Below are 27,217 nucleotides of genomic sequence, written 5' to 3'. Positions count from 1 at the left end.
TGTCAATGTCCTTAACTACAGACCAGCATGTTGTGCAAATCCAGAAAAATAATCAAGGCCACCAGACTGGAGTTGGAAAAATCTGGAATACTGCTAGATGGCAGCAAAGAGATGCAAAAGATGGTAACTCTCTGCTGCCATCTAATGGTGGTCTTGGTTTTTGCAATCCAGGTCTGATAGCTCTAATAATAGCAGCAATTATTATTGCTAAATAACATTAACCCTTCAGGAAAATGAGGCAGGGTGAAACAGTGACCACAAACTCAAGTCACTTCAGCAGCTCTTGTTCTTACTTTGTTTTTCATCCCTGCAGAAACTCCCCCTCACCCTGCCACACACAGTGAGGAAGTCATCTGCCTTTCCTCACTTGTTTGATGACTCCAATTCTGATTAGGGCAGCTTGAGTGTGTTGTTGTTGTAATTATTACAACAGCAAAACTAAATTGCCAGGAAGTATGTGGTTGACCAGGGACTGCAAAGGTTGCTGGGACCCCCCCCCCGGCAAAAATGGCATCCAAGAAGTTCATGATGGTTTGCTATGTTGCTTGGGACACATTCACTAGGTAAACCTTTTAATTTTAACTAATGTTAACCTGGCTTGATGTCTTATGTGAATACAGGTAGTCCTTGACTTACGACCATTCGTTCAGCGACCAAAGTTACAGTGGTGCTGAATGAAGGGACTTATGACCCATGCCTGAAGTTACAGCTGTTGTAGCGCCCCTGCAGTTACTTAATCAAAATTCAGGTGCTTGGCAACCTGTCTGCACTTACAACTGTAGGGGTGCTTCAACTCCCCCCACCCATCTCCCCCCCATTTATGCCCTTTTGGCTCCCTGCTGCCATGCACTCTGCCGCCCTAGCTGACCTTCACCGTCTTCTTCTGCTGCTGACAAGGCATACCTGGCCTGGCTGCTGGGCCGTGCTAGGGCTGGGCTTCACGCTGCACTGCAGCTCAGGGGCTTCTGCTTCCCCCCCCCAACACTGCGAAAAGGTACCAAAGAGTGTTTGCCCTGGGAAGCATCTTGCAGGAGTTGGATCTGAACCGAGCATGGCCTTTTAGGGACAGGCACTCTCCCCTTGGATGGGAGACAAAGAAGGCAGCGGTTCTTGTGGGAACAGAGCCCCATGTGGGAGGCTGCTAGCAGGCCTCAGTCATGTGCTCATTGGCTGTGAGGAATCTGAAGCCTGAACCCTCTTCGAGGTCTTTCTTCCAAATCGGAGGGTTGGATGGTGGGGAGGAAGCATGGAGCTTGGACTCCCATTCAGGTTTGCTTCATTCCTTCGGGTCTTCCTTTGGCGGCAGACATTTTTTAAGCGGGGAAGCCACTGCCTGCAGACTTAGACTAACAGGGAAGAATGGGGTGGCACACTCAGACCCCAGTTTGGCTCAGTTCCCCTGGATCCTTTCCTTGCAATTTCTGGGTAGTTCTGATCTGTGGGTGCAGCAAAAACAGCTTTTTGGTGTGCCCCGACTCAGGGGCTGCTTTTTACTTTTTTTTTTTTTGCAGCATGAAGCCCAGTCGCAGCCTGGCCCAGCAGCCAGGCTGGGCATGCCTCATCAGCAGTGGGAGCAAGAAGACGGGCAAAGGTCAGTTGCGGGGGGGGGGCGAGTGCAGGATGGCAGAGGTCTCAGAGTGCAGGGTGGTGAGGGTGACTGTGGCTGGGACTGGGCTGGGGTGGCTACAGCTTCCTGGGGTGTGGCAAGCAGCCCCAGAGCCACATGGCTCTGGGGATGCTTGCTACCCCACGAGGTAGGGTGCAGGGCGGCCAAAAGGGCAGAGATGGGGGGAGACAGGCGAGTGGGGGAAGTTGGAGGCAGTCCCTTACCTTACTGAAGCTCAGGGCTGGGAGGGACCAAACTCAGAATGGTTTGGATTGGGGTGGGTATTCACTTAACAACCCATGACTCTTGGTTAACGACAGTAACCGGGACCGCTGGGATTGCCGTTGCTAAGCAATGCGGTCACATGACGTCTCACTTTACGACTGCACTGCTTAGCAATAGAAATCCTGGTCCCAATTGTGGTTATAAGTCGAGGACTACCTGTATATCCACTTTTTTATCCAATTATCTTTTTATATTGGTACTAGCAATTCTTTTTCAGTTTTACCAATAAATTGCATAATTAGTTTGGATATTAGTAAAGGAAGAAAAATGAATGATATATAAGAGCTTTTCCTATTTGTCTGAATTCCAACTGGTGATTTAATACAACAGACATAACAAGCACAACTGGAGTTTTCTCATTGGCTCTCTTTGTCTTGCATGCCCAACAACTGGGTCCATCTCTGCAGAATTCCACTTGTCATTGCCATAATCTCCCTCAATAAAGTGATTCTTTCAAGCACAAACACTGCAAGTTATATTTATAGTATAGATTCTTAATCTCACGTTTATAGAATATATGTGTGTTTATGTGTTAGGGTTGTACAATTTTGATTCCAAAAAGGTGTACAAACATAGCTCCTATTTGCACTTCTTAAAGCACCATGCCTTTCCCTGGGATAAAGTGCAATTCTAGAGAAAGACATAGCTACTTTAAAAAATTGCAGACAAGTGCCACACTTCTGCTCCCATGTGCTCTGAATCACCTTTCTGGAATCAAAGCACTGTACAACTCTAATACATGTATATACCCACATATTCCAAACCCATGGCTTTAAACATTTGAAGCACAAGTATAACTTGTGAGAACGAAAGTCTAACTTGTACTTTAATAGAAGCTGTCAGTGTAGCAATAGGCATTATAAATCACTGGTGCAGAAAAGGAATTCTGTGGACAATAGTTTCATTTTAAAATAATAGTAAAATTGCACACTGACTGAAACAGTCTAAAGCTGAGTTCTCTTCCTAAATTTCCAACTTTTTCTAACAAAGGTTTCTAGGAATTTATCAGAATTCCCACTGCAATGCAGATACAGAGCATGTTAAGAAATCTTCACTGCACAAAAGCTGGAAAAAACTTGGATTTCATATAGATCCCTCATGTGTTCCTTGGGAAGTATGAAAAAGAAAGGAATGTGGCAAACATTTGAGCAATTACAATAAAGGCAACGTTTAGAGGCAGTTAGGCTTAAGGATTTCCAAAGTAGATGAGCCGGATTTCATTTTTCAAAATTGTTTAACATTTATTCTGTAGTTCTTATTCTGAATGCTGCTTAAGTGCCAGACATTCACAACAGTTTAGGCCAGACACAGAATACACATCCTGAGAGAAAGATACGTTTTGTCACATACCCAGAGAGTCAGTTACTTCAGCTCTTCCTCCAGCTGGAGAGAAAAAGAAACTGTGAAATGAGACTGGGATAAAAGCGTGGATCTAAAATTATTTTCCACAGCCTTTGATTAACATTTGTACTCTCCAAAAAGCTAGAATGTCCAAATAATTGAAGCAGAGAGACCTTAACCTCAGAAAGTGCTACAGGTAATGTGTCTAGCCAGGAATTGCATTAGGTTTATGTTTTCTGTGTTGTGCTAGGTCAAGCTTCATTGCCTAATGTTGTTATTTCTCTGTATAAGCCAGTGAACTGTGTTTAATTTCAGCCTTTATTCACATCACAGTCTGAGCATGAAGACATTATTTTTATTTAGATTATTTTTATGATCTGAATCGCACTTCAACCTTTTTACAGATTGGTAGAAAATCAGCATCATCTTATGGTCTTTATTTTCTTTTGAGCTTTTTTGGTTTAATTTGTCAGCTGCTGTTTTCCTGCGATCTAACAAGCTCTGTTATTTATCTGTTCCAACACTGAATGTTTGCATTTTAATACCTAAAACCTTTTTTAAAAAGGGTGTTTTTTTTAAAACATTCTACATTCTCTGCTTCAATAATTGTTTGATATTGTTTATCTGTTGTGAGATTAGCCTGTCTCCCAGTGAGTGAGGAGGATAGGAGGATAGGCCACATGCTTATACACGGCCAGAAGGTTACACTGTTTAAATTACTTTCTTTTTTCTTTTGCATTTTGCATTATGCCTCTCTTAATCACCAGTCAGGCAGCCCAGGTTGCGGGCTTATTTCACACTGTACTCGCACACTGGGGCTAGGGGATGGACACGGGGCAAGGGCCTCGTGGAATAGAGGGGATGATGGCTGGGAACTATCGAGCCAATATTCCAAAGCAGGAGGTAGGGTACTTCAGGGTGTGAGGATCCACAGGATTTCTGGAAGAAGTTCTCCAGACTTCCATCCTAGTTTCCCAGCTGTCTGCTAATTTGTGCACATGAATTGCCCTCAGATCAAAATTTGAAATTATAATGCAATAGGAATGAGTTGGGGGTCATCCAGCAAATAATAGGCTACTATGTAACGAGGCATTTTGTGATTCTAAAAAAGCTTCCACATAGAAACATGCTAAAAAGTGATATGTTAAGCAGTGACAGCCATCTTTCTTCAGAAGAAACATTTGAAATCTAACAATTTCTGTGGCACAGTGACTTCTGAATTTTATCACCTAAGTATTTCAGAATACTGGCAAAGTGGCCATGTAAAGCTTTCAACTATCTAGACCAAGCAACTTTCAATACTGTTCCCCTCTCACCACATGTGTAAAAAACAAGCAAGAGCCATTCAGGGTTATTATACATGCTTTTTATATATTTTTAAATCATTTTAAAAAGAAAAATTGAGGTACCCTACATATCTGAGCAAGTGTTTCTACTTGTTTTATAGATGTTATATTATTAATACTTAAAAAAATAATTTGCTAAAGTATTTTAATGTTTATTGTAATACAAATTATTAGGAAAAAGGTGAAATACGAGGCAGATAAAGAAAATGTATTATAATGGAAACAAGAAAAAGGACAAAAACAAAGAAGTCATCAAGCGTAAAATGATTTAAATAAAACAGGCAAAAGCCTAACAACATGACCTTTTTCATACATAATGCTCTACCACACTGTAAACATGTGTGAATCCACCCATTATATTTAAGGATTATATGTTAATTAGGTCATTATGGCTTGTTCAACAAACAAGGTTTAAAAACTCCTAGCCCAACAATGATGTCTGGATACCCTTTGCATTTTTGTCTGTCCTGTTTAAATGCCATGAAAGTCACATACCTGACAATGGAAGTCTCGTAAAAATCAATTGCATATTTTTAATTAAAATTGTTTGTGTATTTTAATAACCCCAGCTTGATTCCAACCTTTTATATTTAAATCAAAAATTCATATGACAATACCCTTGGAAACACTGGTTAACACCAGCTTCCCAGCACAGGAAACCTAATGGCATTTTGAAAATACTTAAACAAAAAGAAGCACATCCTTTACTAACAGGAAAGTAATTAAAAACACTAACATAAATCAATTACATGCAAGATGTTTGGAGAAGAAGTTCCAGGAAGACAGAACAGAAGGACACTATAATATGCATTTATGTGTGCCATTTTCTTATTCTTGTTGTCAAAAATGCTAATAGATTGAAAAAGTGCTAATAAAAGCCCAGTTTCTGTAACAATCTTGCTGGCCAATTGGTTTGTCTTATGAAACAGCACTACATTTAAAAATATGAAATTGGTTATTTATTTATGCAATAATCTACCACCTTGATCCTCATGGTTGCAGCTATAAATCTCTTTATGAATGAATGGTTATAGAAAAAAGTTTCACCCACCTGGGATCTTTCTGAATGCTATCAATAGAAGGTGACCTAGCCAAGGTTCCCTCAGGTGGGATGGCTGGTCCAGATTTGCTGTATGGTGATTCAACAGAAGGACAATACTGCAGCTGTCGGTAGGGATCTGCGTAATTGGAGGCAGGGCCTGCTGCATAGCTGGCCCTCTGGAAAGTCGCTGATGCATTCTGTGTGCCGAGTTGACTGCCTGTGCGCTGTAAGGGTACGGAGTCGACACCAGGGGAAGATGGGGCTACGACAGGAAAGTAGGGACAAAGTAAAAAATTGAGGACCTGTTCACAGAAATGGTTAACCAGGTCTAGGCAGAGGAAAAAAATACACACATATAAACAGGGGTTTGAAAAGAATGAGAAAAAAAGCACATTATAATCCCTGGAAACATAATGAGATATAAGTCATTACCATATGAAAAGACACTAGCCACCAATAAGCATAAAAATGAGAACTAAACCCTTTGATACTGATGTTCCCTTTGTACTCAATTTGGGGTTTTTCTTTAAAAAAAAATTCAAAAAGGTTGCCTATTAAATGTGGGCCTGCTATAGAGATGCTACAAAATAAAATACTTTAAAAGATGAATATCCAATCATCTCCAGTCTGCATAATAATATTACCCAAGAGTAATAAAGACAATGCGTGTGAATTTCATTTGTAAAATTTCAATAACAAACCTTTGTACATTCCAACACCATAATTAGAATTATACCTGCATGCAGAAGAAGTGAAATACGATCCATTTTGGATATTAACAGCATCAGTGTAATTAATTTTAAAAGTTATTCAAATAATGTTCATTTGTTTTTCCATGATGCTGACTTCTAAATAAAGGTTTTCTAGGCAAATGACAAGTTTATTATAACTAGGAACCAATTCATACAGCTATTTGGTAAGTTTTCTAATGAGCTTTTTTTTTGTTCTGCTTTTGTCATTATAAATTAACTCTGAACCAACATGGATCAACTTGCCAATTTAGGATGCCACCACTGATTTTGCTTAAAATATATTCTGACATAGGAAATCAGAAGCATTTTACCACAGACATAGCTAATCTAAGGTTATGAAATAGTGGACACTGAATGAAAAAAAACCTATTGAATTATTGGTTTATGATAGTATAATTAAATACTTCCTTACTCTGTTCTTTATACTTATTAGTTTTAAATTTAGAGGAAAGCAGTATTAACCAGGTCACAAACTTGTTGCTGAATGCAACAAAAGCTATTTTCCAGTTTATATGTACAGACTTGTACTACAATACTATTTTCTCCACTGTCTATATTATTTATGTATTATGCTGTAGTATTGTTCTCTGTTAAGACCAACTCTGTTCGGCCCAATCACAAATAAAATGAAGGGGAAGGAGGAGGAAAGAGAATAGAATTTCTCTTAGTCCTCAAAAAATGTCTGACTAAATCCTGCAGATGTTTTCCAGTTTATCTCTTCTTACCATGTTATCAATTAATTTCTGATGCAACCAAGATGATCTGATAAAGCATCCAGATCTGGCAACTCAAATTTTGGATAGATAGATAAAGAAAATAATGAAAGAAAGAATCTCTACATTCTAGTTTTAACTATTTAGCAGGTTCCAGATCCAGTTGAACTTTTATTTTTATCTTTAATGAACATTCATTCCAAGTTATGTGTCCAAGGTAACACCAATGGATCTTTTTCTTGTAAAATTACAGAGAGAATAGTTATATTACTTGATGATTTTGACATATGTAAAAATTTAGGAGGGAACTTCCATTACATTGTGACAAATAAATGATCTCTAGAGGTAAATTAGGACCAATGACAAAAAGAATATGCACAATCACATTTCTGTCAGTGTTCGCAGAACTTTGGGAATATAATTAATCACTGTTTAATTATTGTCATACTAAACATTTTACAACCTGAAAACAAACACTTAGGCTATATTCTGGAGTTAGCTTTATCTATCCTTCTGACCACATGAATTAGACATTCATTATAAAGTGGTAATAGATTGATGTGGGTTTTCAGCAAATGCTGTAATGCTATTAATCTAGTATAGCTTACATCTGGATCTTAAATGTTCCATGTGACTTCTGAAAATATCATATACAAATTAGGAAACAAACATCTCCATAGTATGTTTCATTTTAAAAGAAAGACAAATGTAATTCGAGTTGGGGATTCAGCATTTTCTTTGTGTGTGTGTGTGTGTGTGTGTTTCATTAATGCATATGGAACAGCAAGCTGGACTACAAAATGTAATTGTTAATTATGGCAATGATAATGATGGTGCAATATTGAATTTTTTTTTAGTTAGTAGACATTTAAAAAGAATGGAATGATCAAGTTATATTAGCCCACATGCATGAAAACAAATGTGTCAGCCTTAACATATATATCAAGATCAAATTTGGGTATTAGTTCCCTCACAATCATCTTAACAACATACTTCACTGCTATGTTGATAGGGTAATAAAATAGGATTACTCACATATAAGCTACAAACACACACACACACACACACACAAACTGGTGCTATTCTACAAGCATGCTGAAAAATATTAGTTCATAAATTAAACATAAACACAGAGAAGAAAAAAATCTTATGTGTCCTAAAATGTTCTCTGCCCACCAAGATCCAAAAACATGTAAGAATATTTGAAGAGGTTCAAGAAGAAAAGAAAAAGACAAAAGTGGGAGCTACTTAAGAGTTCATAGCAGTCTTCCCCAACTGATGCAACTGATTCTTAAGAACTAACAGAGAAAGAATTGCCAGCTACTATTCTGGCAAACATATATTTATTTAAAATATTAATAGACTTTCCTTTTCAACACAGAGTCACTCAAGGTGTCATAGTGACTAATACTTCTTAGAAAGAAAAACAACTTATAAAAGATCAGGTAACACACATTTTAAAAGTCACATAATGTAAAAAAAAAAAAAAGAAGAACAAACAATATTCAAGGTTTATCCCAAAGACAAGCTTAAATACTGGAGTCTAAAAACAAATAATAAGAAACAGTAATCTGAACTGGCTTCATATAATGCATGTGACAGGATGAGGAGGAGAAAAAGAAGAGGGAGGGAGGGAAAATCCTTCAAATGAGAATTCTGAAGAAGGAGCCAGGGGTAGTTTCATGATGGAAGAAAGGGAGGGTATAAATGTACAAAACAAAATACACACATACCACACACAGGGTCCAGGACAGGATTGGAAATTACAGCTGACAGCTACATAAAGTGCAATTAAAAATAACCTCTTAATGATGAAACAAGTTTTTGACAGTTTCCTTTTGTGGTTACATTCTTTGATTCCCTTCACCCCTGAGCTCTTCAGAAGTGAAGAACGTATCTAGAAAACTATAAATTACTAGCGGAGCATATGTTGCAAAGTGAGCAGGGGCAAGAGTGTGCTTGTACATTCACTATCACTGGAACTATTCTTTCTATTTCTGTCTCACCATGTCCAGTCAATATATATGCTTTCATCCCCTCCGCTGCTGCCGCCGCCGCCTCCTCCTCCTCCTCCTCCTCATTATCACTGTTGTCATTGTTATGTAGTCTCCTTTGAATTAACCTCAATTTCTAGTAACTTTATGTAGTATTGTTGGCAATAATATGGATATGGTTTATTGTAGACTTTTTCCAATATGTTTTTGGAAACTATCCAGTCTGACTTTCCCAGTAATAAACATGCTAAATGAATAAATAAACTAAAAAGTAAGTACTACACTTTGACTCCCTATGATTCAGAGTTATAGAATGTATTTCAACTTTCTTCCAAATCTAATTCGTCTTTTGTTTCTCAGATTCCTCATCCAATCACATATGTAACTTAAATCCATAGTAGTTCTTTTCCAAAACTGAACATTTACAAACAGTATATTTACCTGAAAAGGGGATGAACCCCTCTCCAAATAATTACCTATACATTTGGGGAAGCTGAATCTTACATTAATTGAGAATTGAAAGAAGAAAATGGATGAGAGATGCAGAATGGCTGAAACAGACAGGAGAAGGGAGGAAACCGTGGCTGCCACATCAAGGGGGACAGAGAGAAAAACAACTACCCTACTATCCTCTTGCCACCCTCCTCATGTAGAGGATTTATCTATGCCACTGAGAACCTCCTCTACCCATTGAGGCTTTCTTGAATATCAGGATCTACAGTTGGTGGAGCACCCCCAAACAGAGATTCCCCGTAGCAGATGTTCTGCTTCTACACATGATAGTAGTAGGGACTGTATACTGACTGAACAGGACTTGAAGTCCTAAGCATATTCACCTGAACTCAGTGGTACTTAAGACAGAATATGTCTGCATACATTTCTTTGTGCTGAAGACCCAGCTCAATGGACTCACATTCCTCACTTCCATCCTAACTCACATGGCGTAAACTGAGCTAAACAGATGCATCCTCCCCTATGCATATTTACCTGGAGTAAGAACCACTGAACTCAATGAGACTTACTACATAGTAAACATGTACAGGCTTATGCTTGTTAAGCTCAGATTTCTGCAGTCTCAAGCACTTAAAAGTAATTTCATACATTAAATGGCAAGCCACAGATGAAAAATATTTATTTTAACATAAAGAAACAATGTCCAACAAGTTTCAAAAATAATCCTGAGTAGGGACTATGTTGGGTTTCCAACAGGAAGAGAAGTATTCAAGTGTTCCTGTTTCTAAACTAATGTCAAATAAACGCAGAATAATCTTGATCCTTTGCAACCAAATTTTGTTGAAGATACTTTTGTTTTTGCTTCAACATATAAATTTTTCAAAATTGTTTATTTCTTGGGTTTTGGACTTGGCAATATTGTTTTATATTTAAAATCCTTCATGATGAATTATATTGATATCAATTACAAAAAAGAAAAAGGAAAAACAATGGTACTACTAAGTACTGCTCATATTTTTGACTTCTGTAAATCTGTAAAAAAGCAGAAATTAGCATGCAGCTTCAGGAATTCTCTTCTTTTGGAAAGCCATTTCTCTGTGCCGAGCACACCTTTCTTAGACCGAAACAACCTCAACAATTTTATACTTTAAGGACAAGTGACATGACTGTTTTTGACTTCACTCTTGAAATAAATCAAATCAAATCAAACCAAATAACCAATAACAATGGGGAGGCTGATTAGGATACAGTCTGTGGAGAATGAGGAGGGAGTTTGAAACTTTCCTTCCTGTCATGGAATTGGGAGCAAAACTTTCATCTGCATCTACCTAACCCAAGAATAAAACTGTGTCTTTCTAACCTGCTCTTACCTACATAAAAGGAGAAGGGAGAGGGCTGCAAGTAAACTGGAAGTTTCTTTACATTACATTAAACCAAAAGAACCCTTTAAATTCCCAGTCTGGGATGTGTACTTCCTAGAATGTTGCTGTGTAACCTCTGATAAGTGGGGATATTCAGTAACATCACAATTCACATTTCATGAGAATCTGGATGCCTGCATACTAAAAGTCTTCTGTTACTGTTTCTTAAGACTTGGGGAGAAAAAAGTTAACTTTTGAGGTTTCTGATCAGTTTTTCACTATTTGGTTCCTCCCTCCCACTCCCCTCTCAGGATTAATTTGCTGTGAGAAGCAGTGCTCTGTTCTTCTATCCTGACTGGATTTATGAAGAGGCAGGCATTGTCCCAGTAGTGTTACATCTCTGAAATTATCAGAAAATTCATTGCCCATTTCTCTAGGACCCTTTAACTTGAAAGGAATTTGCAACAATCCCTTTGATTGTGCTGTACTTTTCAAAACCTCCAGTGTTCACTGCAGCTGGAAGGCTCTTGCATAGGGCAATGGCCAAGATGATTGCTGACCTCAGGCAGCATTATAGTAAGAAAATCTGTGTCTAACAGCCCAATCGTTGACTGCTAAAAAGTCCGTTAGAACAAGTGTCACCAATACGTAATGTTATAGAAGAGGAGAAAAACTCTCCATCCACTCCATGTGTGATGTGATATTCCTATCATGCCTCACAATATCTGCCTTCTTTCTCATTTAAATTCCATAATTTTAGTTACCATTTTCTGTACCTTTTCCACCCCTAAAATATCCTTGCTGAAGTAATATGACCAGAATTGTTCACTGTATTCCAAGTGAGGTCATATCAGAGCTTCATCTAAAGGCAATAATATGGAGAAGTTTTACCTTCAATTGGTATCTTCCTCCTTTCCTTTTCTAATCCTACCCAACCCCCCCAGCTATATTTTGGGATTGAAATTTTTGTTGAGCAATCTTTCAAGACTCCAAGAATCCTTTCCTAATCAGCATGAAAGAAATATTCACATTCCTTTAAGTTTGCCAGATGGAATACCAACAATTCTCTAGGAACATGATTTACTCTTACAAAAGAGTAATATGCAAATGGGAGAGAGTTAATACTCCTTTCTTAATAATACATGAATGCCAATTTCACCTTCCCCTATTGCTTATTTTCAGCTATGTTAACAATTGCCCATTCATGAGACAAAGCAACAAGAGAATGAATGGATCATACTTGTTTTATGACGAACATTAGCTAAATCCTTGTCATTTATTTATATTCTGAAATATATTCCAAGGACAACCAAACTTAGTGCAGATGGATGATGATCACAGCCAATGCCTCTCCCCCACAATCATGCATGACACATAATCTCTGTCTCCGATTCTAGGATTAAAATCTCAAGGCAAGTACTGATTAGTTGCCTCTCGGCTATGTTACTGTTCTGCATGCAGACAAGCACAACTTAGAGCTTTTTGTTGGTTTGTTCCAACCTGGTATATAATTTGAGCATTCCAGAGAAAAAGCATACTATGGGATTCTCTTGAATGGGTTGATATCCCTCAGTATTTACAGAAAAAGAACTCCAAATAACTTGGATGTTAAATTGATGTGGACAGTTTGTTCATTTATTAAATTAAATTTAGAAGCTTCCTGGCTTATATTTTAAAAATAAGAACAACAAAATGAGAGGGCAAAATTGTGAACATCCCAAAGGAACAAACATAACATCTCAAAGGGGCTCAGCAACCATCCTACCCCAAACTGGTATCCCTGGGAGCAAAGCCAAGTTTTCAAAAATGGATCATCATCAGAATGGTAGTGATATGGATCTCTGGGGGAATGCTGTTCCAGAGGGCAGGCACTGCAAAAGAGAAGGAGTGCTTCCTAGGTCTTGATAGATGGCATTGTTTAATTGATGGGACCTGAAACTTGCCCTTTCTGCCTTGATCTGACTGGATGGACAGAAACTACTGATATAGGTGGTCCCTCAGGTAACCAGGGCCTATGCCATGAAAGCCTTTATAGATAAGAAACAGCACACTGAACTGCAACCAGAAGCCAAATAACAACCAGTGTGGCTCACAAACAACAGTGACACACTGTGCATCACTGCCTGTGCCAGAACATACTTGGACTGGCTGTGATTTCTGAGTGGTTTTCAAGGCAGCCCCACATAGAACACATTGCAATAGTCCAGCCATGAAGTGACTAGTAAATGATGGTTGGAAATTTACTTCATACCTGTCAGCTAATATTTAAAAGCTGCAACACCATCAAAAGTTGAAGGGGAAACATTGCTTTGTTTTTTTCTTTTTTTCCAGTGTAAACTTTTTTTAGTTCATGAGCCTAGTATTTTTTTTCCTTTATTTGCACTCAACAAGATTAATATATTACATTATTAAATCCTCCTCCTTTACTTTAAATTGGCAATATAACTCCATCCAACCATATTGAAATTACATAATTTTACAAGTATTGTTGAATTATAATCACTATCAATTTGTTTACTGACATTTTTTCAAATATAAAAAATTCTATGTTCTTGCTCCCCAAGAAGAAATCAAGAAAACAAAACAAAGCAAAAGCTCTAGGAACTATCTGTTATAATAAAGTATAAATATTCCAGTTACTTTAATGAAAATTGTTATTCCCAATCCTTGGATCTCGAAAGTATTTCATGCTTAATTTATTTACTGTGAAGAATATTTGTGCCTCATTTATTCCTTTTAATCTCTTATGATATTAAATATATAATATTCTTTGGCCTTACTCGACATGGCTTAGCAGATACTCAGACATGTTGATCATCCAGCTTAATTTAGCTCAGGCCATATGCAGCCTTCCAAGATGTTCTCCAGTCAGCTCCCTCTGATTGCACGAGATTTGGGTGGCACAAATGGCAACAGTGATGTGGTTTTCTGTTATTTTGAGGTGAGAACTATATGGCAAATATAGTGTGAGCCACAAAATCGGCTTAACAAACGTTAGCACCTTCCAAACTGAAAAAACAGGAAACTCCTTACCTTCTTTGTACTGTGGCCTCTACCTCTCAAAAAAAAAAATGTTAAGGGCAGCTGGTGGCCATTAAAATATGGTTCACTCCTCAATTAGCTTTAAAATTACTGGATGCCAGAGCAAGGAAGCATTCTTCTGAAAATTCTTGGAAATGATTCTCTAAAGACCATAGTACTTTGTATAGTCTCACAGAAAGAAGCCTAATTCCATCTTTACACACTCATGCTAAAACCATGATTTTATACCCAACAACAAACAAACAAAAAAATCAATATACATCTTAGGATAACAGGACTGTAACCATCAACCTCTTCTTAAGCCTGGAAGACCTATACCTGTTTAATCCTTAACTACTTCTGTAGATGAATTTTAGACATGTATATATACATAAAAAGGATTAAAAAAGAAATATTAGTCTGATAACACATAATCTTTACCCAGAGAAAAAGGGGGGAAACAATCTAGAGGTCAATAAGATTTGGCCTTTACAGATGTATACTTCTCTCATAATACTCTTAATGTACGGACACATAAAAGTAGGTCAAACTACTATATGATGTATCTGTAAGATTGGTTCTAGACCTATTACTGCTGTGTTTTATGGCAATTACATTAGGAGGCTCCTTAGGGCTCAGTTTTATGCCTTCTGCCTTCTAATATCTACATGAAATTTCTGGGGAAGATTACTCAAGGGTTGTGGGCTGCAGTATCATCAAAATGAAGATAATACCTAGTTATCTCTCAGGTGAGACAACAGATATCCTGAATTGGTTTGGGACCAAAGTAAAAGATTGAATAAGAACCAGTAAACTGACATACAGTATATTATGGTAAGTGAATCTGTCATGGTCACTGGAGACACAGATGGTCTTGTTGGTTGGGCACACTTTTTATAAATTGAAGCAATATTATTAAATTATGCTCTCAAAACCTATTGGATGGATTACGGGAATATATTATATGGGTAGGGTTGCCTATGAAAAAGGTTCTGAAACTTCAGTTGGTTTAAAATGGAGCTGCTAAGTTATTAACTTGGTCTAATAAAATGCACAGGACACGATTTTTTATGTCAGGGACCTACTTTTCCTTGTACATAATACAATGGATGTCAAAGTTAAGTAAGACTTATGAGAACATGGAATGTGGCTACCCATTTTTTTTTCCGACATCCTTCCCATTGCACTTTTTCTTTCAACTCTCCCTCTGCACCTAGTTCCTGTGGAAGTTCTGGAACTGATGACTCCTAGCCAATAAACAACCAAGCTCAGAGAGCACCAAGAACTCCACAGTTCAACCCTGAGCTATTGTCAGCCCTCCCAGGTAAACCAGTCAGGAAGCAAGACTAGATGAACTAATTCTACTTTATTGTAAGGCTACATTAACAGAATCTTGTAAGCCTGAAAGTATAAATCTCTTGCCTTCCTATTTACTGCCTGAGTCTTTATAGTGGATCTTTCCTAAGTTTCTTTCTTTGACCATTACTCTATTGCGGACTCCCTTCTGTTTTATCTGATCGTTCCCTAGGCGGCTTCTCTTCCCCGTCTTCCAAAGCCACCCTCACATTCCATCACATCACCCTCCCCTTCAGCTTCATCCCCCCTCCCAAGTTCCCAGGGGAAACAGGCTGGGGACCGTGAGAATGAAATGCAGTTATGTTTTTGCCCTCCTCTTCTTCCGGGAACTCTCTGATATCTGGTTAAGGTGACAGCTGCCCCTCCCTTGGGAATCTGTTGGCCTCCCCCTCTCTGGTTCTGCATACTTGATGTGGAAGCAGCTGAGTCATTTCCCCCTATTTGGTCTCTTGCTATTTCCAAGGCCCCCTCCACCCCACATAAAAACTCTTTCTTCTCATCTTGGTCCCCTGCAAGGCTGATAGTTGCTGAGGACGGGGTTTGCTGGTGGAAAAGTGTACACCAAATGTGGTGTGTGCATGTCCATTGCTACCTCCCATGATTGTTCTGATTCTGGGTAGCCTTTCCAGTGTATCAAGTACTTGACCTGCTTCCCTCTGTGTCTAGAGTCTAACACCTCTTCTTCCCTGTTTACTAGAATGTGTGTGTGTGTGTGTGTGCTGTCTGTGAACGCTGAGTGCAAAGGGGCTTCCTTTATTTTTATTTATTTATTTATATTTATTTAATAGACTTGTCCCCGCCCATTTCCCCACAATGGGGGACTCTGGGTGGCTTACAACAAATTAAAATCAGAAGTACATGATTAAAAGTTATAAAAAACCACACCTACAAAGATAAAAAGGCTAAAAAATCCAAGAGGCCGATAGAGGCCACACCAGGCCGCTAAGGGGCCAGCCAACCCCATTTCTGACATCCTCCCTCCCGGCCCCAGGCCAGATGGCAGAGCCAAGTCTTCAAAAGGCCTGGAGTGAGGGGGCCTGTCTCACCTCCGGGGGCAAGATGTTCCAAAGGGCGGGGGCTACAGCAGAGAAGGCCCGCCTTTTATAAGCAAAGACCGATGGAACATGGGGTGAATCTTCATTGATGTTGGCAACTGCAGTCAAAAGGCCACTGGGTTAATTTCCTTAATTACTGGAAAAAGGCCAATAAATTTTGAGTCCAGCTCCTTGGAAGGTCTTGCGGAAGTTAGAAATTTTGTAGAAAGCCACATCCAATCCCCTTCTGCAATTCTAGTTCCCTCTTGCCTACATGCATCTGCTGCTTTTTTGAACGTGGCCTTTACTAGTTTGAGCTGTTCCTTTAAGAGGCTTTGGGCTGCTTGTCTCTCCTGCAGAAAATCTGTGGCGTGAGGGAGAGTGCTTTCTCATCTGGTTGTTGGTAAGACCCATGGGTGGAACCCGCAAATTGCCTGGAACACTGTTCAATGAGTGTGTTGCATTGTTATAAGCAAACTCAGCAAGAGGTATGAGATCAGTCCAGTTGTCTTGCTGGTAAGAAATTTAGCATCTTAAATACTGCCATAATAGTTGGTTAACTTTTTCAGCTTCTCTGTTTGCCTCCGGATGGTGTGAGGAAGACAAATGAATTTTAATATTTAATAAATGCAAGAGGGGGCTCCAACATTTGGAAGTGAATTGACTTCCTCGGTCTGTCATGACATGATTGACTAATCCTCTATCTAAAGATGTGGTCCAAGAAGAGTTGAACTGTTTCCTGGACCACTGGGAGACCCTTGCAAGGAATAAGGTGCGCCAATTTGGTAAATAAATCCACTACTACCAGTATGGGAGTATATCCCCACACTGAAGGAAGATCAGTGATGAAATCTAGAGAAACAATGTCCCAAGGCAGGGAAGGAGTTCCCAGCAGTTGCAACAGTCCTGCTGGCTTACAAGGGACGGGCTTTGCTCTAGGACAGACATGGCAAGAGGAAACATAATCTTTAATGTCAGAGTAGGCTCTTCATCACCAAAATTCTTTGAAAAGTCTATGCTGGGTTTTAAATAACCCCCCATGCCCTGTTTTGTTGTCGTGGCACAGCTATACTACTTCCAACATACAAACGTCCATTGTAGAACAGCTGCCCTCCCTCCACTATGAAAGGTGAAACAGTACCTTGCTGGGCTCCCTGGAGGTCATCCATCCAGGACTTGGTGAATGCATCCTGCTGCTGTGTCCTATCTGATCAGAGAGATCAACAGCTTGCCTTCCTGCTCAGCTTTTCATGCTTGTCTGATTTATGGTGCAACTCAAAGTTGCATGGTTGCAGTATTGTTGCTGGGGTGGAGGGCTGACTAGGAAACCTCATACTCCAGTTTGTGTGAGAGGGCCCTTGGAAGTTTGTTCTGGGAGCCTGGGACGTATGAGATGTAAAAATCAAAGTGTGAGTTTCCCTGGAGTGCTGTTTGAGAGTGCACTGGGCAATTGCTGAATCCGTGCTCTGTTGACTTACAAGTTTTGCTGTAACAGCTGCTGGTGCTTTTATTGGGCACGATCTTGCTATGCGTCCTGGGGTCCCACAGTAAAAGCATAAACCCTGATCCCTTCTTTGCTTCTCTCTTGATAACAGGGATCTCTTGGCTGTACTGATTTGCATAGGCTCTCCCACGCTGGGTTCCGAGGAGGCCATCAGGAGGGGTGGTATGGGGGAAGACAGATTGTAGGATCTCTTCTCCCTCCTGTTCCTTCCCTGCCTCAACTCTTCCAGTTGGGCATCTATAATTGCACAAAGCTGATATAGTTCATTCAGGTTATCTGGAGTGCCTTGTCCCACCAGCTCGTCCCTTACTTCATCATTTAGCCCTTCCCTGAACTGGTCAATTAGGGCTAAGTCGTTCCACCCTACATCGCCAGCAAGTAATTTAAAGTCTGAAATACATGCCCTTACTCTTCTCTGTCCCTGCTTGAGCTTTCAGATCTCTCAACTAGCTGTGATTCTCTGTATGGGATCCCTGAAATGTCCTTTGAGCTTTTGCATGAAGTCTTGATAGTTGTCCAGCACTGGAACGTTCCCCTCAATAAATGGTATTGCCCACTTAACTGGTGCTTCCTTCAGCAAACTCAGCACAAAAGTTCCTTCAGTGTGATCAGTGGAATTTCTTCCCCCATACCACCCCTCCTGATGGCCTCCTTGGAACCCAGCGTGGGAGAGCCTATGCAAATCAGTACAGCCAAGAGATCCCTGTTATCAAGAGAGAAGCAAAGAAGAAGGGATCAGGGTTTATGCTTTTACTGTGGGACCCCAGGACGCATAGCAAGATTGTGCCCAATTAAAGCACCAGCAGCTGTTACAGCAAAACCTGTAAGTCAACAGAGCACGAATCCAGCAATTGCCCAGTGCGCTCTCAAACAGCACTCCAGGGAAACTCACACTTTGATTTTTACATCTCATATGTCCCAGGCTCCCAGAACAAACAAGCAGGGAAATTCCACTGATCCGCCTGCCATAAACATCTCACACTGAGCTATGAATGTCTGGAATTGATCCTGGTCCCCTCCAAACATCTACAGCAAGCTGCCATGGGAATGCAAGAGCATTAGCTGGGCTTCCACCAGTTGTGCTGCTGCGGGCTGAGGTACTGTAAATTCTGCCCCAGTTACTGCATTAGTTCTAGCATGGCATTCTGTAAATTGGTCATCTATGTGTCTACTTGCTGCTGGTGCTGCAACAACACAGCTGCCAAATGTTCCGTACACAGTGGGGTTCCTTGAGGATTGGAGGCCATTCTCAAAATTCTTCTCTTTAGAAGAGGGTAGGAGACTTGCAAGACTGATGTCAGCCCTCCCAGGTAAACCAGACAGGAAACAAGACTAGATGAACTAATTCTACTTTATTGTAAGGCTACATTAAGAGAATCTTGCAAGTCTGAAAGCACAAATCTTCCACCCTCCCTATTTAACATCTGAGTAGTTACAGCAGGTCTTTCTTAAGTTTCTTTCTTTGAATGTTATCCTGATGCAGATTCCTTTCTCTTTTATCTGATCGTTCCCTAGGTGGCATCTCTTTCCCCTGACTTCCAAGGACACCCTCATATTCCATCATTTCTACAGATATGAAACTGCACCTTGTTCTTGTCAGAGATCTGGATGATTGGTGGCAAAGAGATTTTGAAAGGAGATAAAAATCCATGTTGTCCATGCAAGTTGTCCATCCCTGACCTGGAAGGAGTATCTCCCTCCAAATATACCTATCCTGATTCTTAGGTTATCTATGGAGCTGTAACCGTTTGGGCATGGATATACCATATAAGCTTTGGTAACCTCGGCTGGATCACTGCAATGCACTATTTGGAAGGCTATCTTTGAAGAAAACTAAGAAAGTTCTTTAAACTCCTCACATCTCATTTTGAAGAGCTCATCAACTCCATCCAACTATGACTTCCTCTGTCTTCCCCTTTCTCTGAACCCTCCCTCCCTCCCTTTTTGCAATTTGATCCCTATTCATTCTATGTGACCAAACCACCTAAACTTACTTTACTGGTCACTCGCTTTTGCATTCAATCTACATTCATTCATTACCCATTCATTCTTGACTTTATCTTTTGTTTTACCACACATACCACTGCTATTTTTGTTTTTTATGATGCATCTAATTTCACTTATACATTTATATCAAAGTGAGCAGAAGCATGCTATACACACATATATTCACTTCTGTTAACAAACATTATTTCCTTGCAGCAGACTACATGCTACCCACTATCTTTTCTGCCAGTATTTGCACATCTTAAACCATTTTATTTCCCCCATCTTCAACCATGATACACAAATTCATGTACTTGCTCCACTTTTTCTCCATAGATATATAGCATTCAATTGTTCACTCCTTCTTCTCTGTCAAACACGACTACCTTGGTTTTTAATATATTAGGTTTCAGATCCATGGTCTTTGTTGTACCATACAATCTCTCTAACATTTATTCTCATTTGGGTTCTCAGCCAACAACATGGCCTCATCTTCATTCAAAAGTTCACATATATTCACAACCCCAACCAACATATTTCTAATGATATCACAAACATTTCTTATACAATTACCCATAAATTCGTTAAATCATCAAAAACCCATCAAACATCTTTGTTGTACTTTTAACCACTGAACCATTTACTAAGCATTCCATTTATTCTCATTCATGCTTTACTTATATCACATACTATTTTTAATCGTATTTAGCAACTAACTTTCAACTCCATATTCATTCAAAACATTGTGTAATTCAAGTCTATTCACTTTATCATGTACTTTAGCCAAACAATCAAATATAAACTAACTTTCTCACATTCGTGTTTCTCAGACTTCCTCACAAGCAAAACTCTGATCTAGGATACCAGCCTTAGTTGCACCTTGCCACATGCAGCATTCCCAAACAGCAAGGAGAGTACCAGCCAGTTCAGCCTAATTCTATTCAGTATGCCACAAATGGAACCAAAGTCGTTTTAGCCTAATCTCATTTGGATTGTTCTAAGGAAGCTAGGATCCTTAATTTAGAGATTACTTTGCCTGCCAATATACCATTGTCTGCATCCATTAATTAGGAAGTAGATGCAGTACACTTAAGCACACTCAATCGGTTATAGAGGGTTTGCTTAACAATCATCCTCAGCTATGGTGTCAGAGCTCCTTGCCATATCCAGAGTCCTTAGACCAGTGTTTTTCAACCTTGGCAACTTGAAGATGTGTGGACTTCAACTCCCAGAATTCCCCTGCCAGCCTGGCTGGGGAATTCTGGGAGTTGAAGTCCACACATCTTCAAGCTGCCAAGGTTGAAAAACACTGCCTTAGACAGTGATGTCTCCTCCCCACTTTTGTTTATATGTCACTGAAACTATCTGGTGAAGCCATATTAACAGAATTAGAATCACTGTATCTTAAACATGTTAGTTGAACCCAAAGGAGTAGTAGTACATAAGATAACAGAAGGCTATATAGTAGGATACTGCAACTCCAAATTAATTGAACTATGAATGTCACCCAAACCAAATAGAATATATAAATTGACAAAAATTCCTGCAAGATTAGATTCCATATACGTACTCCAGCATCCACAGAGGAAAACAAACAAATAAATACTATTTTACAAAGTTAAGAAGTTAATTAAAATTTGATCCTGTTTTCTTCACAAAACATATTTAAAATTGAAATCAAAGTGTTTTATTTTTTGGTTGGGGAAGTCTGCCTTAAATAAAATGTTATTAAGTAAATTTATTTTTTAATTGAATAGTTTTCCTTCTTATCTGTTTAAAATAGTAGAAAATGATTAATATATTTGTCCACAGAAGGATAAGAACAGGCAACACACGATTCTTGACCTGTCCTCTGCAGCCCGATATTCGTCTAGAGCTTGGCTCTTTTCTCCATAGCAAGTCTTACCTATTCATCAGCTTAACTCTGGAAAACTCTCTCTGCTGCTAATGCTGGTGGAAACAGGGAAAGATAGGAGAGACAGGTCTTCCCAAGCTTCATTTATCTTATGTGGCCTTTCAGTTGAGACAGCTAATAGCAATTCTTTCAAGAATGACCGATGATGGATGACAAGAGAGCAGTGCCCATTTTGAAACGGGAGAGCTGTGTTGTTTTACCAACAGAATTGTGAAACACTAATGAGATTGCAAATCCCTTTTTACAAGCTGCCTTCCCAGTTTGCTTTTCATTTCGTAATTCTGATAAACATCTTCAGCAGAGGGCAAATAAATAGCTATGTAAGTGTCAGAGCTATATGTAAAAGAAAAAAGACACTTTCAAGATCTCAATATAAAGAAAAGCTGCAGGAGGTTTCACATGGTTAATTATAAATTCACCAAGTACTGCATTTTGCTTTTGCTGATCAGGGGGCAGACAGTCTTATTGCAAGCTTTGAAAATGTAGTTTTAAAATCCTCCCATGTTTATGAAACTTGGTAAGAGATCTATAGCACCCCATTAGTAAATACTGTATATAGAGAGAGCTGGCTGAAAAAAAGGTACAGGTAAAAGATTTAGAAGTGGGAGTATTAAGACTGTCTGATCTGCAGCGTGAGCCAAAAGATCACTATAATCTGTTTCTGTTGTACTTAGTGATGTGAAGGCTAATGGGGAAAAAAGAGAAATTAAGAAGAAAAAAAGAACTTTTCCACTGCCTTTTTTGTTTCATTTTTCACAAAAAATGGGGAAAAGGATGAAATCTTTCCTAGTACTTTTAAATTAAATGGCAGATAAACCACTAGACATAAAAGAAATTGGTCTAAGCTTGGAAACAGAAACATCAAAACAAGAAATGAACTAAAATGTAAAAGGAAAGTAGACCATGCATTGTAACTTGGTCAGGAGACTGAGATCCAGTCTTAAAAAACAAAACAAAACTTTAGGTTTAATAAAGGTATTAAATGTAACTATGTATTTTTTCATTTTTTTTATTAAATTAATAAAAAAGGTAAATTAATTTACAAATGGTACTAAACTATTTATGCTACATATGTAAAACTAATTATCTTCAATGGGGGAGGTCCAAGATCATATGGCAGTAATGGACAATAGTGCCGAATTTATGAAAATTAGTGATTCTTTTTACATTATGTAAAAATCTGGTTATCATTTTAATTATAGGAGATTAGCAGGAAATTGCATTACACTTGAAGCCATCAATGTTTCATTTACTTTGATGTCAATAGCCAAGGAAAATGTCATATATGTATGCTATTTAAAATATATTTAAATCAGAATTTCTTTTACTGTATTAGTATCTTTTAATACTTTCAAAGAAAATAAGAACAAACATCTACATCCTGTTCTGTTCTTACCAGCTCTGCTAAGAGAGTTAAGTCTATTCACGTTAGCAAGGGAACTGTCCATCATAGAGCACAGCTTGACAAATAATGCTTCAGCAGTTGGTAGGCTCCAACTGAGCAACTTTATAGAATACATTATTATTCCAGCTTTCCTGGACTTGTATTAAGACCATGGGCTAGAACATTTTAATTCCTCATGAGTAGGATGCTGGATGTACTGCCAGATGCTAATAATTCAGTTTTTTTCTGGACAACCTGCTACCTTGCTTCTGGGGGAGATTCTGGTGGCTCTAGAGATTCTGCTCAAACTCAGCAGAAATTACCCAGACAGTCAATATAACACTGATAGATTAGAATCTTTATTGCATACCAGAATGAAGCCAGGTAAGTAGTTGATTGCCCTTTCTCTACAATGGAAATTCCAGGACTGGCTGGAACAAGAAAACAGTTGCGGAGGAGCAAGCTGGCTTTAGGGAAGGCCAATCCACCATTGATCAAAGCTTAGTACTCCATCATTGATTGAAAAATACTCCTCCCACAACACAACTTCCCTGTATGCTGCTTTTATAGACTTCAAAGTAGCATTTGATTCCATATCCTGAGCTAAATTGTGGGAAAAGCTGGAGGCCTTCTCAATTGACTGACATTTACTTCATTTAATACATTTGCTACAAGAAGGGGCCTCACTCAAAGTACTGTAAGATGTAACCCCCGGGGCCATCTCACCAGTGCCACTGAAACTGAGAAAGGCATCAAGCAAGGCTGCATATTGGCCCCACACTTATTTAATTTCTATATCAACTCCATGGTGGGCCATCTCCACAACATAGATTTCTACTCCCTGAAACTTGCTGGAAGACACATCTCTGTTTTAATCTATGCAGATGATGCAGCAAAACTTTCAAGAACACCCATTGGCCTTAAAACATCACTGAAAGCACTAGCACAGCACTGCAAGGAAGACCAGCCAGAACTCAATTATCTTAAAACCCAAATCATGGCATTCATCAAAAGGCCCAAGAGTCATTCCTGGAGCATAGATGGCCACAAGACTGAGCAGGTCTCCTGTTTCAAATGCCTGGGTAATCCTTCATTTTGCCAGCAGTAAGAAAGCCCATAGGCACTACATTGCTGAAAATGCTCATCAGTCATCCTTAAATTCCTTAAGACAAGAGGAACTTGTCTACATACCTGCACTTCTCAAATTATTTGAAGCCAAGTCAATAACACAACTTCTCTATGGTGCCCAGCTGGCCCCTTCTCCAATTTTGCACCATTAGCACTTGTACAATCCAATTTTTTAAGATCAACCCTTCAAGTCCCTAATTGTCATGCTACCCTGTGACTAGAGACAGGCTTCATGGAAGTGGAGGCTAAAGTGTGGGTGACCATACTTAACTATTGGCTCAGACTATTTTCCCCCCCTTGATCTTGCCTCATTAACTATGAATGATGTCTTTAATCTGCATGGAAATAGGCAGTGGCACCTAAAATCTCATCCTTGGGCTTCTCTCTAGGACTTGAAATATGATCAGGCCAGAGCACTTATTAAACAGCAGCATGTGACAGACACGGGGTACCAATTGGATCTAGCCAAGATTTCAAACTTTATTATCAGTGAATCCAGCAGGTATTCTGCTTCCCCTATAGCATATGTAACTAAACTCAAAGTACCTAAAGGGGCCTTTACTCTGGCACAATGTCATGCCCTCCCTTCAGCTGTCCTTGAAGGCTGATACAGGAAGATTCCTTACAGAGACAATGCCCCTGTGACTCTGGACACACAGGAACAACAGACCATGTGCTTCTCCAGTGTTAGTGCTACAGACATTCGTACTAGCCTGATCTCGCCATTACTGCATAAATACCCAGGGCGTACAGGATGATTTTACATCACCTTGTTGCTTTCAGATACCAGCCCTGCTACAACATACAGTGTTGCCAGGTTCTGTGCAGCAGTGCTCAAAATTCATTGGATGATGACCTGTGCCATAAACTAGATCTAATGAGCACCTAGTTTGCCATAACAGAGTGCTTTTGCAACTTGATATAGTCATCTACATACCAACTTTTTATGCTCCCCATACCCATCCAATGCTCCTACTCCTTTTAGATTCTTGCTTTTTATATATACTTTTAGTTTTTAATTCATATGTCTTTTATATCTTCTAGCTTTTCATATTTTTTTAGATTTAGATTTCTATTTTTATTCTTGATGTATCCTTTATGGTTTTTTAATGACTGTACCCTATCTTCCTTATGCTGGTCTATGACTGCAATAAAGATTTGATTTCATTTGATTGCCCTTTCTTCTCATGGACACTCCTGTTTAAATCTGGTACTTTGCCCCACTTTTCCTACTGATTCCTGCCTCATGTTTCTCAAGCTTGGTGTGAAACAACTCAAGCAGCTGGATATTGATAGAAACAGCATTCCTGCCTTTAGAAGCTATTATCATATCTCCCATATTATGCACTGCTCCATCTTCCACTACCTCCTCCCATGTTTGGAAGGATCAGGAACCACTACTCCTGCCTTCCTCCAGATTCAGAATGACCAGCAGGCGAGGTCTTCTTCCCCCCAACCCAAATCCATATTCATAAGAGAAGACCCTCTCATACACTTCAGATTAGAGCAAAAGGAATGAGTAGTGCTTCCCATCCCCTTTCCTAGGTATCCATACCAAACCCTCCTCTTTGGCTGAAACCAGCAAGAGAGCCACAAGTTGGATCTCTCCATCTCTCATTTTGGTGATATGGTCTATTCCAGTCTGGAGAGAAAGAGGCAATAAAGCTGTTCTGTCCATGTGCCTCCATCCTCAATCACCCAACCCTGCACCTCTCCCCTAAGTCCCTTCCTCTTCAGAGTCACAATCATTGTCTTCTTTGTGCAATAGTCAGGAACTGACAATACTGAATGTACTCCACCTCAAACTCTTCTACCAAGACAGGAGGGACTAGCAAAGCTGTGTTAGGGATATGGAGAAGTTTTCAATCCAGGAGAAAAGGGAAAAACCAGGCATACGCAAAGAAAGGCTGCTGACTGACTTGGATCATCACAGGGAACACTCCAATAAGCTTGACATCCAGCTTCTTAAATGTTTGCATAGAGAGGAGATAATTAGTAGAAAGTCAATAATAGCGGTGGTGGTGGGGAGGCTTCCTAGAGATGACAATTAACAGAGTGCTTGTAGGATGCCTCAGCACCATCTAGCTGCTTCTGAAGGAGTTGGTGAACAGTCTGAAAGTCCTGGTATGGGCAAGGGCCAGAAGATATTCAGAAAAAAATAACAGAACATACCTTTTGCCATGAGTAAGAAATCTGTCAAATTTTCTGGAAATTCATATAGCAATCAAGATACTACCTCAAAGTGTCATTTGTACTGTTATTCCCCATCCAACTTTGGCTGATGGGCTGAAGAACAGGTAGAATTTCACAATTAATAGTTGTAATAGGGGCTACCAGAAGCATATTGCAAATTGTGGACTTCTATCAAAAATTAGGTCCTTGGGGGAGGGCGGAGCTGGCGTCGCGGCGATACGGCGGGCAATCCTGGGCTCCCAGGATCGCAGCCGATATCTCCTCCCCTGGACGGTCCCGATGGACCTAAGCTGTCCTGTAGAGATGGCGATCGCAAAGGGCGCGTCCCGCGGATCTCAGGGACGCCGCAAGTCCCAGATTGATCCCGGGAGAAGCTCTTGAAGCTGGCGGAGGAGAGCCAGCCAAAATGGCTGCGAAAGCCGGGACAGCTCCAAAGGAAGAAGGAAGAGAGGGGTGTCAACTGGGTGAGATGGACTTTTACTATTCAACTATTCTTAGAGAACACCTTAAGTAACTTAAAGAGATTTTTAAAAGTGAAGAAAAGTGGATTAAGTGGTGAGATTGAGCCTTATAAAAAAAGGGGGGAAATTTTTTTTTTCTTTTCAACTTTCCCTTTTTAGTGGAATTGGCAAGATGTTTTTCTCTTAAAAAAATATATTTTTAACTGGATTGGCTTTTTCTTTTTAATACTCAATAACTCTTTATCTTAAGCCTTTTTTTTGACTAAGATTTCTTTATTGTTATAAGAAATTTATACTTTTTGATTTTGAAATGGGGAAAGTGGAGTTAAGAGAAAGTAAATG

General features: G+C 39.4%; 1 protein-coding gene across 7 annotated transcripts in view; it reads right to left on the bottom strand.

The window, feature by feature from the left end:
- The window catches only part of CTNND2 (catenin delta 2), a 251,115-nt gene that overhangs the window by 193,027 nt on the left and 30,871 nt on the right, over nucleotides 1-27,217 (bottom strand). For all 7 annotated transcript variants that reach the window (XR_015794248.1, XM_025164960.2, XM_088131557.1 and 4 more), the window contains exon 3: nucleotides 5,630-5,882. Coding sequence is in view for 6 of the 7 variants with exons in the window: in XM_025164960.2 (XP_025020728.2) it covers nucleotides 5,630-5,882 (253 nt within the window). In the remaining variant the exon portion in view is untranslated. The remainder of the gene's footprint in view (nucleotides 1-5,629; nucleotides 5,883-27,217) is intronic.

This window comes from Python bivittatus, unplaced genomic scaffold (genome assembly GCF_059951505.1).
Source record: "Python bivittatus isolate LINGU-HERP-01145 unplaced genomic scaffold, Pbiv_v1 ctg000960_np1212, whole genome shotgun sequence".
In the NCBI taxonomy this organism is placed as follows: Eukaryota; Metazoa; Chordata; class Lepidosauria; order Squamata; family Pythonidae; genus Python; species Python bivittatus.
This window is presented reverse-complemented; position numbering and strand designations above follow the sequence as displayed.